Here is a 13,711-nt window from a genome sequence, read left to right on the forward strand (position 1 = left end):
GACCTAAGCACCATCGCTGAGATGAGGGATAGAGCTTTTTTGGCAGCGTTTGTTTAATTCTGCTTTGTTGCCAGTGAATGGGCTGTGATTCACAGTAACCACATAAAATATGGAACGCTACCCCCCCCCCCCCCCCTTTAAGTGGGTAAACCTCCATGTTTCAACATAATGTAATGTGAAACGGGGTGGGGCAGATTACATATACAGTAATGCCACATTAAGACAATTAGAGAGAAGGGCAGATTAAAAGCCCAACAGCCCAGATTTACCGGCATGCAAGCCGGGGGACAGATGTTTTATGTGTCTCCTGGTCAGAGGGTTTAGCCTAAACGCTAGTAGTTAGCCTAGCGAGCTAGCTACCCAGGTCAACCAGCTGTAGCACAGACCTGGATTCACTTGTAATTCCCTCTACTTCCGAGTGACCTTTTCCCCGTTGTTTCGACCAAGTATTCTTGGCTTTCTCGTTCAAGGACCATAGTTCTTCTTTTTGTCATAGTGAGCCCGGTCTTCTCTCTGAGTGGATTTGGCTCAGAAGTGCAAGCCAGGATCCCTCAGAGACCTGGCTGTTTTAATTGTGGTGGGCTTCCCACCAGCAGATCTCCCATTTTCATGTGTCACTGGAGGATCTAAAGACCACTGCTTTGGCAGCGGCAGCCAAGAACATTCCCAGTAGCCCAGGATTTGACTCTCAGTCCGGGGGTGCGTGGTTGCTTGGCGGTGATACTCTTTACAGCCTCTTTTTTATGTGGCTGGAATGTGGAAGCCAGCGTGAAAAGGCCAAGCCATGCGCAGTCAAAAGGAAGGTTCAAAAACTCGTAAGAGACGATACAAATCTAAAGGGTAAGAATTGTCACCTGCCAGTGCCACTTTAGGAGAATAACACAGGAACCTTCCCCCCCTTCCCTCCGCCACAAATTGACATTATGCTGCTAGGCCCCTCTGATTCCCTTGTTCAGATTCAACCAGCCTAGTCTGGTCTGCAGTAGAGTTGTATGGAGTAGATGTATGAGGCTGAAGAGACGAGTGGAATGTCTCAGGTCCTCTCCCTGTCCTGTACATCTACCACCACCAGTCTCCTCTGGTTCCCTGTTGACTTGGTCCCAGTGGAGGGCTGCCCCTGGCACAGGGCCATGCCAGCTTGGCAAAGTGGCAGCGTGGTGCTGGAGGCGTGCCAGCCCCGAGGCATTAGAGGTGATTAGGGGAGGAGGGGCAGCAGCCATGGACTGGTATGTTGTTGCGTAACATCTTCCCGCCAAATCTGCCCCTCATCACAGGCAGGACCTAGTGTACCTGTAAAGAGATAATGATAAACAGTCTTTATGCAAGATTACGTGGAAGGGGAGGTTTGTGCATGGGTAAGCATGTGTGTAAAATACATTAGCTTTCATGCCCCTCGTTAATAATGGATTTTTGCAAAGGAGCTCCTTTTTAAGGCTCATTTACCTAATCCCCGTGTGCTCACAATAGTATAACGCTCTTTAGCTTACCAGCTTTTTTGTCATTATTGATACTGCTCTTTCACCCTAATGGTTTTTCATGGGACATACAAATGGTTTCATTTGATAAGAGCCTGTTTAAAAACATTTCCCCTCTCTGTTCCTCTGATTTGTAGGCAGCCCCCACGGTTGACGTGATCCTAGGCGCCCTGTACATTTCAACGAGGGCTATTTGGCCTCGCCAGAAGCCGGCTCCTCCTTTTCGCTCAACCGACAATCACATTTGTTTGAAAATCGGTGGGTCACTCCCCACTCCTCACTCCCCACAGACCTCCCCCCCCCCCCTCCTCCTCACACTGGCACAAAGCTTGATGGAATTTAGAATCACTGTGCCACTTCGGTTTGACAAAGACCTTGCCATGGTTATGAGAACCGTCATCATTATCAGCCTTTTTCATTTATATGCAAATGTCTTGGACTTTGTGGTCGAGGCAACTAACTCCTCGGTCCCTTACCATGTGCTGTACTTCCACACTTTTTCATTTAGGCCTTAGCGCCAATCTTAGACTATTAGAGATGATTAAGATTCCTCTGAATGGCTCTTGTGTGGGTGTGTGTGTTTGTGTAAATGTGCATATGTGGTTTTGTGTGTGTGTTCATGTGGGTAGTCACCCAGCCTTCTGCTCCCTGGCTGGTTAGGGCGGGGGGGCTGGCCTGGACATGATGTGACGCGGCGGGCTGATTGATGCAAGCATGTCAACATGCCTCCTGGTCAGATGGGCCGGCCTGTTCTCACCCAGGCCAGCGCACTGATCAGATGTGACAGCCTGTTGCCAGGCAATGGGGGCCATCATCCCTGAGTCATGGCTACGCTTCATATTTTGTGTTTGTGTTTGTGTGTGGAGGTTGAATGAGCTATGCTATGTTTCTCCCGATAGTCCATGTGTGCCTCGTGATAACTTTAACTTTAACTTTGGAAAAATCAAATGTTGGCCAACACATGGATTTAAACACCAGGCTCCTCTCAGTGGCTTTGAGATTCAGGCCACTATCAAGTCTGCAATTGCAGTTTGCAAAATAATTGTCTATAGCAGGCATTTGTGTGTTGTATTTTAGTATTTATAAACTATAGCCTAAAAAAAGTGCTTACAGGCTGCTCCCTGCCCCATGGGCTGCCTCCACCAGCTGGCCATGTGGTGTTGTTTACCACTGCTCAGCTCCAGCGGTCACGAGCCACAGCCATCATCCTGTTCCTGGACTTCAGCAGACCTATGGGACGCTAGCACAGGCTAATAGCTTCGCTTGCTCACGGCTAGGCTAGGCTATGCTAGGCGGGCTAACGAGCGGGTACCCAGACAGATCCCCGAACAGCGAGACAGACTAATCCCAGGCAGCGTCTGATCAGGCTAATCCGCCCGCATGACCTGCCTCTCTCAACGCCTCCCTCCCCGGGCTACCCCCTCCCCCGCCCTCCCATCCACCACAGACCACCACAGCACAACAGCTTAGGAGACACACACAGCCACCCTATCATCCACCTGACCGACAACAACAACAACACCAATTCAGCTATAGGAGGACATTCAAATCCGCCCAGACCAATTACAGTTAACGCTTTAAGTGAGCTGATGATTACAGTATAGGAAAGCCCCCCCCCTCGCCCCAGGCTGCCCCCTTCACGTGTGCGTGTGTGACTGCGAGCATGAGTCCCAGGCATGTCTTACTCCAACCTCAGACTGCTGAAATTGTTGTTTTTGTCTGGCAGAAGGACATTCGAGACCATCAGCAATATGGTGGAGGAGGATGGGTTTGTACCAAGTTGAAAAAAGCCTTGTACGTAGAAGTGATTATCATCACACAAAAGCGTTATTATAGGTGTTGGTTATGCTAGCATTCACTAAGATCCCACCTATGGCAGCATTACTTTGTAAATGTAAAATGACTAAAATGACTAAAAAATGACTAAATGTACTTTGCATTATGTATCAAGAGTCATTTGAATGAGGCAATTTAGTGCCACAGTTTGGCGTCCTTGGTCTTTGTGACAAGGGTGATGTTTTTGGATTCCAGATTTAACAGTCCACGGCCCGTCCATCACATTCCACTGTTGTTCGCATGCCACAGCATTGAGTCATCGTAACAGTCACCACGCAAGTTCCATTCAACAACGCAAAACAGTTTTAGAACAAAGTAATCCAGGATCATGACTCAAATGATTCATCCATTTTTCACAACTCATGAGGAATTTAGGTTTTCTCTTGCGCGCAAACATGAAACTCTCCATGGGATGTATGTCTATTATGTGTGTGTGTGCGTGTCTACCACAAGTGGATCCTGCCAGTGGGTGTCAGACACAGGAAAGTGGTCTGGTAATATCACAAGTGCAGGTTTAGCCGATGACTCAGCCCTGAGTAAACACACCCAGGAAAGAGAGAGGAGAAGAGAGACAGGACAACCCCCATAAATAAGAGCAGGCTGACGTGGAATTAAAACGCTGGCGATAGTTTGGATGCGTGCGGTTGCCTCTTTCCTTTGCCTCATTCAGTTGTTCTCAAATCTTCTGACATGCCTATCATTCCTTTTTATCTCGCTCACTCTGTTTCCCGTCTCCGGCACTCTGCCCTCAAGTCTGACCATTAAAAGAGCATCACGGTGCTGATGGATGGACTGGTGAAGACAAGCCTACTCTTTAAAAGTGCCAGGCACCCAGAAATCCAGCCCTGGAAGCGTATAAATGTTGCATAGTATCATAACTGTTACCATAGGCATTAGGGTTTCATAAAGGAAGCAATAAAGTGCATTAGTATCCCGTAGTTGGCCTATTCACCCCATTCTTCAAATGACTGAACTTCTGCTAAGCGTATGGGCTTGCTGTTTTGTTCCTGCATAATAAGTTGGCTACAATGTCAATTTCTGGGGAGCTATGCTATCACAGTCTATCCCTGTCAGACAGTGAATCAGGTACCGCTAACTAGATACATGCCTAGTATGATTTAGCCATGATCAGCACTGGCCTACCCTTGGTCCTAGACTTCTGTCATCATCCCTCCCTCCTCCTTTCCTTAGTCCACGTGGACTGGACGCCCCACTGTGTACACCTGACTGGGGTCTTTATTTAGCTTGTCTGGAGAAGTCTGATTAGAGTGCCTTAGCCTTTGTACAATTACGAAGGCGACGTCCCAACTGCACTGTGCTCAAGCTGTGTGTGTATGTGTGTGTGTGTCTCCCAGGCACATGTATGTACAGTTTACACCAGGTAGAGGGATGAGGGGGATCAGTTCAGTTGAGAATTCTCCCGCCTTAACTCTAAGCAAAGAGAATTTACTGTCAGCTAATGCCTGCCCCCAGTCCGATCCCCGCCCCTTTCTCCTCCAACCACAATGGTGATAGGGCCTGCATGTTGAAAGAACAGGGCATACGGAGAACAGAGGGAGGAGAGGGATCTCCGGGTGAGGATCGTAAATACGTCCTCCTCGATTGCCCCTTCAGTGTGGCAGAGTGATTGAAGCGGACCGGAGAGACGGCTGGAGCACGCCCGCGAAGCCAACACACGCATAAACTTGTCCCTTTTCTCATCCCCTGCAGATCTGCCCGAGTGCGAACTGAGAAGCCGCGGATCCATTCAGCCGCTGGAAAGAGCAGAGGGGACCAGACCCTGACCTCCGACCTTTCGTCCTCGCTCCCTATCGCCCCCCCCCCGTCTCAGCGGAGGTCTGCTGTTTGTTAATGAGGTGTTGAGGTCGTCCTGGACGCTGGCTGTAAAGATCCAGGGGAAGGTCGGCCACCTGCAGGAACGACCAGCACCAGAGAGTCCCCCCCCCCCCCCCCGGTGTCAGAATATTGTGAGATTCCACAAGACGGTCCGAGGAAGGAGGGGTTGTGGAGTGACTGAACGAGAGTGTGGGGTGTGAAAGATAGCAGACGGGTGTTGGACCTCGGGGAGATTCCACTCACACTTATCTCTCTCTCTCTCTTCCTCTGAGGACGCGAGGAAGACTGGCACTCTGTTTCATACTTGGCGGACTTGGACTCCTGTGTAAAACACAGTTTTTTGCTCTTTTTAACATTTCTTTCAATCTGAAGACATGGCCCAATGTGCTTCGTCACGCGGGCGGACGGTTGAGTGTTGATCAACGAGAGAACTAACTCTCAGCAAGGACCATGTCGTGGAAAAGGAACTACTTTGCTTCTGGCAGCGGGGGCTTGCAGGGGATCTTTACCCCGCGCACCATGACGTCCATCGCCCCCAGCAAAGGCCTCAGCAACGAGCCCGGCCAGAACAGTTGTTTCCTCAATAGTGCACTGCAGGTAGGATGGACACACGCAGACACACTGTCATGACTGACAGCATGCAGAGAAACACACATGCACTCACACACACACTCATACACACACACACACACACACACAGAAACTCATTCCTCTTCTCTTTCACTCTCTACCTATGGGCTGAGGTGAACTCTGTTAGGGTTTAAGTTAACTCACATTACATTACAGTGAGGTCTGAAGAATAAAACCTAAATAACCCCCAATTAGTTCTGAATGCAGCCCTCCTACAACGAGTAGGGCGGCTCCAGAGTCCGGTCCTAATCACTTCTTCGGGGGCTCCACCTGAATAGACTACTTCTGACTTCAGAAATTGGGTTTAGCCGGAAAACGATAGGACTTCAACCCATGCAGTCATCATCAGACCCTCTTTCCACATTCACTCAAGCATGGGGGTCTAGAGGGAGGGGAGGGGCGGGGGGGGGGGGGGGGGGGGGGGGGGGGTGTTTCTAGGCGTCTACGAGGCTTACCACGGAGCCTCCCAGGCAGGCAGTCGTCTGCGTCTTGGACCCCATAAACAACTGTCAGACAGATGCTTCCACTGTGCCATAATTACCCCGGCTAAACAACCTGTCATTAGTTTCCCCCCCTCTATTTTTAGGATTACCATATAATCAGCCATATAGAACTACAGAGGCTTATCTGCCTGATAATACCTCCAAAGCTACAAATTAGTGTCAGTTGTGAGTCAGGAGACAGAGGGGGAGAGCTGATAATGTATTGTCTGCCGCTGCCAGCCGTAACAATATGCAAAGACAGCGAATTGAGAACCCGGGGGCGAAAACAATAATTTTTTTGTATCAAAATTAAATGCTGTGTTCGTTAACTAGACTTCATTAAGGTCTGTTTTTTTGTGTTTTTTTTTCCAGACTTTATTTTCCCCCACCCTCAATGTGGAAGGCTTAATGGATTAGAACTTTCTTAAAGAAGTTGAGAGTTTTGTTGGGAATAAAGGGCAGACAGTAGCTAAGTAGTAGGATAACTTAAACACTTGCATTTTCATTCATTGACAATTCCCCCCCCCCCCCCCCCCCCCTATTATGATATGTATTCCCAGACCATCCTTCTACAGTTACTCACCATCTTACCCTTCACAATTCATAAACCATTGTGAAATACGCTCCTTCTGAACTTCATTTCAACCCTATAATCACGAAACCCCTTGGAGGAAAGGATTATTGAAACCTGTGGTAGCTTGCTGCCATACAGCCTTAGATAAGAGTCTCAGTGCTTCTCACTTGGAGGAGGAGTAGAGTGCTTCCCCCGCTTCTCTTGTTAGGAACTCTATGCTCCCCACACCCTGTCAGATTGGATTCGAGACAAACTGTTGAAGGATGGAGGGAGATATGGGTCTCTGTCTCCCTCTCTCTCTCTCTCTGTCTCTCTCTCTCTGTCTCTCTCTCTCTGTCTCTCTCACTCTCTCCTCTATCTCTCTCCTCTATCTCTCTATCTTAGCCCAAGCCGAGACCTGCTCTCTAAAAGGCCCATCAGAAGTATAGCCTAACCTCAGTTCAATCATTTTTAACAGGATGACTACTTAACAGGCCAGCCCACATCACAGACATTTTGATTCTAATTCAACTTTTAGGGTTAGGTTTAGGGTGAACCCCCGCCTCGACTTTGTTTAGGAATTCTGCTTTTTAAGAAAGTTCCATTCTTGACTTGAAACATTTCTCAATCTGTCTTCTGAATACCTTGCCCTCCGTGGGATGACAACCATCCAAGCACAAACCAGGAAATGAGAAGCCGTCAGGGTTAGCTTCCCCAGGAAACGAGATGCAGGAAAATCGAGTGAGGAAGGAGAGAGTAGCGTCTGCAGACATGTTTGTAAACACCCATCTTGTTACAACTCACACTTATGACCCAGTTCAGATGATGGACTGCCAACTCTCAGAGCTTTTTTAGGGTTAGCTTCCTGTCTTGTGAGAGGCATCCCAAAGGAACGTCTTGACTGGATAAACAGAGAACGGTGTGGTGGAGAAAATCTAGATGCATTCCAACGTTTTTTTTAAATCTGTTCCACGACAACACAAGTTTTATCCATTTTTACAAGACAGTGAGGATCTTGGTCCCGAATGATTTGATTGATGCTTTTTATCATGTTAATGTATTGTAGATGAACAATCCTTCCCTCTGCCCATTTTCCACTCAGTTGGCATGTGTTCTTCATTTCTTCTCTTTTTCATCTTGACTGATCGTTTCTTTTTCACATATGGGTCTGACTAGCGGGAAATGGTCTGTGCTGTCTGTAGATATCTGGTTTTAATAGATGAAGCAATTGAGCAGCTCCTATTAAAGCTGTGTTGGGAAGAGAAGGGGGCAAGGGAGCATGTAAGTGGCATTGAATTGAACGGTTCATTGAATAGGCTATAAATCCCAGTGGCAGATCATGTCAGTCTTTTATACGCTGTCCGTTTCCCAGCAAAGGACCCGGGGTTCCATCTGAACTAGGCAATTCCATTTTCCAAGGTTCACAATCCTTTTTTCCCCTCATTGTGGGGAAAACATCTTCAGCGTTGTGGCATTTGTCTTCTGGCGGCGAATTCTTTCAGATAGAAAAATGGCAAAGTGAAGACAATCAAATGGAATTGTCCGAAATAAATGTTCCTGGTGTATATTTTGGGAGCTCGGGCATTATCGGAAATGGAACAAAACCTCCCATCTGAAAAACAACATCTCACCCACCCACGTCACCACCAGCTCTTTAAACTCCTTGCTGATAGGAGTCTGGGAAATGTCCACACACCATGTCATCATCCTCCCTCATGGCAGGCTCTTAGTCATGTTTTGCAGCAATGTTGTCAAGTCAGAATCATCTGTGTAGCTCCATGGCATTGGCACCATATGTTCATGCAACTTGCCCAGCATAATCCCCAAGATGTAACTCGGAGCATCAAACCTCCCTTGCAGCCGGTCTGTTATGTTGATCGTGCACCATGTTGGTAAAACATGAGTAATATATCACCTGACATCCCACCTCAGGAAACAGATGTCCTGGTGCTCAACACTGCTTTCCCTCTCTTCCATCCTCCCTCCCTCGATTCTGTTTTTTTTCCCGTCCCTCTCTCCTTCCTGACCTCTTTCTTTCCTTCCCCCCCCATGTGCTTTCATGATAAGGGCAGAAACAAATTGACTGCATTTTGTTCTGCCGGGGCTATCGCCTTCCTCCAGAGCTGTCCAGTGGTGCATGACTGTGTCCTGCTCCCCATCCTCTCCTCTTTCCTGGCCTCGTTTCGCCTGCATGGGGAGAGTACCAGACACGGGAGATTTGCCCCGGGGATGCTGGAAGAACGGCATCTGTGCATCGTTGCCGCTCACGTGCAGATCTCCGCCAATAACCTGGCTCAGCGGTCCAACTAGGGCACGCCGTACTTGGACAGCAAGAAACCTCATAGTAGTTCCTGCGAAACCTTGAATGTCTTTGGACGGCGAGCGATTTGTGGCGTAAATCGTTCACACAAGGATAGTCGACAGTACCCTTTGGTTCAGGGTCCCTTGAGGAGTGTAGAAATGGCACAGTCGTGAATTGCAGAAGTCGGGGCCCAGGAGAAAGGGCGGCGTTTCGTTGTGGCGTGCGATCAGGACGAGGTCGAGCGCTGGAACGTCGCCGGGGACATCGCCGTAACGAGCAGCTGTGCCCCTTGCCACCTGTCCAGTGCACCCCGTCCGCACATGACCCCCCCTCCCCCCGTCAATCCCTGTGTTCCATGTGGCGGTGTATTCGCTGCCCACATTAGGCTGCCGTCTAACAAACAGACCATTCCAAAGTAAGATACCTAGCGTAGCAGCGGGGGGTCAGGAAAAGATCCCGCTCCACTGCAGTCTGATGCTCAGGAACATATTGGACCTGGCAGGAGGGCACTGCAAAAGGCAGGGGAAAAAAGCTAGCCGAAAACTGCTGATTGCACAATATGCACATATGATCCTCCATCTCATTATGCTTTTTTTTCTGGTGTTTCATTGCTCACCTCCTATCAAATTGGAAACACAATCCCGTATGGTGCACTGTGACACCGATAAGTACACGGGCCAAACTCGTACCCAGCTGCTCTTTCTGAAGTCGGGGAATGCCAGGGTCCCTATCGATCATCAGCCTAAGAGGCTGGCAAGTGCGCCCCAACACCCTCGCTATCGGAGCTGTCATTGGCCGCATGGGCGCGTCCTAAATCACGGCTGAGGGAGAGACCTGGGACCAGGCAGCCCTTCCCCTGCTGCTGTGGCTGGGGCTCTTCTTCTGCCTCCCTGATGGGAAGAGTAAATCAGTCAATGCTGCGGGTGATGATCGATGGCACGGAGCCGCCTTGCACAGACCGGATGGAGGCTCGGAGGCCTGCTGCCGGCTACAGCCGCCTGGCCGTTTTGGTTAGAGGAGGTTCAAAGATGTCGACCTAATGCAGTGCGCCTTTGGAAAATAGAGAGAAAGCACTTATTTCGATGATTCTTTTTTTTCTTTCTTTTTTTTTTCTGCTTGTTTTTGTCCAAAGTTTCTGTTTCAACCTCCCTGCGTACTCTCTTGACCTCCCCCCCCCCCCCCGCCTTCCTCGGCTGCAGCTTAATCTGCTAATCCTGCCTTGAGTGCTGTCGTCATGGCAGCATTAAGGTTGAAATTGTGCTTTTTTGTGTGTGTGTATGTGTGTGTGTTGTGGGTGGGGGGGGGGGGGCGTTGTTATATCATCGATTTGCATCTCTTCCAGGCAGCTCTTCTCTGCCTTTCATCACGCTCTCTTGCCTAGCGCTCTTGGATGCCTTCCCTGGAAATCCTTTTTAGCGCAAGTGAGGGTGGGTATGATTGACTGATAGAAAGCATTATCAGGGATGTGGGGTCACGCAGAGGAGCAAAAACCACAGGGGGTCCATATAAATACAGCTGGGATTCCACCATTCCTCCTCTGCAATGGAGGAACTCCAACCGCTTGAGAGGAAATGCCAACGTTCTCCCGTTAATAGACCTTCTCCTAAAGGTTACGGTTGGAAGTATTTCGCAAATATTGACTCCGGTTTTCCATTTGGTGAAGAACGCGAATGTTTGCTGTGGAAAAATGAGGATGTTCTCTTGACAGCTCTCGTCTCAGCGTGGAGGGCATTAATATTACAGGTGGTTCACCGTTGCGTTTGGCTTTAAATGGTCTAACGTGATAGTTCTGGAGTGGATGCGTAGGTAACCCAACATGCCTGTTACTCGTTCGTTGCCGCTCTGAAGCGGGCTCCAGATGGTGGCGTGTGTGGTTCTGTTATGAAACCATTTCCCCTGCCCACCGCCAAGGCGTCTTACCGTCTTAGCGTCCTGGGAGGTTTAGATGTGTGGCCGTCGCTCTCTGCAGTCAGAGATGTCTCCGCGGATGCCGATTGAGCTCCTCTTTGGGAATCCTGATTCGCAGTGGCTGTTTTTTGCGAGGGTTGTTTCCATTGAGCCTTGGGCTAAGATCTGCGTCCCTGTTGTGCACTGTTGTGAGGGAGAGCTGAGCCACAACGCGAGGGGTGTGGAGACGTTTGCAAAACACAGCTCGTAGTTTAGGGTTGTGCAGTCCCCAAAAATCTCAGCTCGTAAGAAAAGTTTGGGGATTCTAACCCCAGTGTGCCACAGTGTATGCCTGCTGAATGCTTTTCTGGTGCAGCCCCGAGCAAACATCTTATAGCCTACATCAGCTGCCATGAGCTCACGTCCTTTTAAAATGTACAGACCACGGTATTGTCTTTTTTCTTATGCGTCCGGACAGCTCCATTGTTCAGCAAGCATGCGTGTACTCATAGCATTGTTCATGCTGGGCTGCGGGAGCCTCTAGCCTAGAGGTCAATGGAGTCCATCCGTAATTAGAAACCGTTCCAAACGGTTCACTAGGGGTTCAGTCATATTTGGATGACCCTGATTTGAAGGTGACCGTTAGGGGCCCCGTGTTTTCTCACGTCGGACGTCCATCTCGTTTGTCTCAGAGCGGGAGGCGGTCGTGAGTCGATGCAAGCCTTTGTCCCGTGGAGATGGTATCAGAGGAGAGAACCTCCAGGAAGGGGAGCAGGGTATGGGGACACTAACCGAAAGTGACAGACCTCTCCATAATTCACCTCTGTGGCGTGTGGACGTGGCAGCCTGGCACCAGCACGGGGCACATGGGGGGGGGGGGTCGTAGGTGGCCAGGTGGGGACGGGCAGCTCAGGCAGGCGGGCCAGATGGGAGATGGGATGCGAAGGAGGTGCCCGACGGGAAAGCGCAAGGGCCGCGTTTGTTCCGCTGACGCCCCGCATCTCCGACCTGGGCAAGCGTACATACCTTGACCTGATGGGCTTCTGTAAGAAGCTGGTGCTCCAGAAAAACACACACACTCTCTCGCTCTCTCTTTCTTTATCTCGCTCTCTCTTTCTTTATCTCTCTCTCTCTCTCTCTCTCTCTCTCTCTCTCTCTCTCTCTCTCTCTCTCGCTGTCTCTATATATTTTGTTCCTGTGTAAAGCCTCTGTTCTTTCTGTCTGCTATCCCTCATTCCCTCCTGACTCCTGGTGAGGCGTGCAGGATTCCTTCCCTGCTGAGGGGATTACAAGCGAGAGGGGGGCATCAGGGGATCTGATTTGCCACGAACCTGCCCTCTTCCCATTGGTTGTTCCAGCCCAAGGGCAGCGGCGGTGGACACTGGGCCAACAGGCGATTGGACTGCAGCGCTGTGGTTGTATAACCAGCGCATTAGACAGGGCCATCCTTTTAACACCACTAACGAGGTTGGAGGGAATTCGAAGAGGGAATTCCACCCGCTTTTGGTGCTCGATCCTTCTTTGGTCTCCAAAAAGGGGTCCGGTATCTGTGAAAGCTGCCGACTTTCAGAGCGGCAGAATCCCCCCTCACTCGGAGGGTGGGGTGGGAAAGTCGACAGCAGGCGACGACACAGAGCAGCACTTACTTTGTGGCACAGACGGATCCCTTCGCTCGCTTCGCTCGTTGAATTTTTGATGGCGAGAGTTTGACCCGCGGTGAGAGGACGAGTGGCATCCGAAGCAGGCTCAAATCGGCGGTTTCTCGACGGTCGGCTTGACTTTCCGCCAACTACCCGTGTCAGCCTTAACACACCTCAGCTTGCTCTCTCTCCAGAGAGAGACAGTTTGACAGTAATGGAGGCTTAGATCCCGGGGTCTGTTTGTGTTGTTGTTCACTCTTCCTCTTCCCCTGTCTTCCGCAGGTTCTCTGGCACCTGGATATCTTTCGCAGAAGCTTCCGTCAGCTGACCACACACAAGTGCATGGAGGACTCGTGCATCTTCTGTGCTCTGAAGGTGAGCGGGCCTGAGGCTCTGGGAGGGGCGGGGCCGTGTTTAGCATACTCTAGAGAAACTTGTCCTTATGCGCCCACCGAAAGATAGTTTCTGACGAACAAGTTGTCTTTTGATTTATACATTTATGATTCTTTTGTCTGTACTTTGCCTACAGTAATCTTAGATCTTGAAGTGTTCTGAAGGAAGGTGAATTGTCATGAACTGATGTTAAATGTATACAGTTAGGTCCATAAGTATTTGGACATTGACACAATTTTCATCATTTTGGCTCTGTATACCACCACAATGGATTTGAAATGAAACAATCAAGATGTGCTTTAAGTGCAGACTTTCAGCTTTAATTTCAGGGTATTTACATCCAAATCAGGTGAACGGTGTAGGAATTACAATACATTTTATATGTGGCCCCCCCCTTTTTAAGGGACCAAAAGTAATTGGACAATTGGCTGCTCAGCTGTTCCATGGCCAGGTGTATGTTATTCCCTCATAAAGGGAGTTCGTTATTTCATTGACAAGGAGCAGATAAAAGGTCTAGAGTTCATTTCAAGTATGGTATTTGTGTTTGGAATCTGTTGCTGTCAACTCTCAATATGAAGTCCAAAGAGCTGTCACCATCAGTGAAGCAAGCCATCGTTAGGCTGTAAAATCAAAACAAACCTATCAGAGAGATAGCAAAAACATTAGGTGTGGCCAAA

The 13,711-nt window shown here is 49.4% G+C and overlaps 1 protein-coding gene across 1 annotated transcript; it reads left to right on the forward strand.

Moving 5' to 3' along the window:
- The first annotated feature begins 5,597 nt into the window (after positions 1-5,597).
- Positions 5,598-13,103, forward strand: LOC136942716 (ubiquitin carboxyl-terminal hydrolase 54-like). The gene is made up of 2 exons (XM_067235685.1): positions 5,598-5,744; positions 12,924-13,103. Exons 1-2 carry the CDS (start codon positions 5,598-5,600, stop codon positions 13,101-13,103), a joined length of 327 nt encoding a protein of 108 aa, XP_067091786.1.
- The last annotated feature ends 608 nt before the right edge of the window (positions 13,104-13,711 follow it).

Source organism: Osmerus mordax, chromosome 5 (genome assembly GCF_038355195.1).
Source record: "Osmerus mordax isolate fOsmMor3 chromosome 5, fOsmMor3.pri, whole genome shotgun sequence".
NCBI classification, from domain to species: domain Eukaryota; kingdom Metazoa; phylum Chordata; class Actinopteri; order Osmeriformes; family Osmeridae; genus Osmerus; species Osmerus mordax.

Bases quoted from the DNA above. Each gene is read 5' to 3' on its own strand.
- LOC136942716 (XM_067235685.1), top strand. From the start codon at position 5,598: ATGTCGTGGAAAAGGAACTACTTTGCTTCTGGCAGCGGGGGCTTGCAG. The intron at 5,745-12,923 runs GTAGGATGGACA...TGTCTTCCGCAG, and splicing joins TCCTCAATAGTGCACTGCAG to GTTCTCTGGCACCTGGATAT.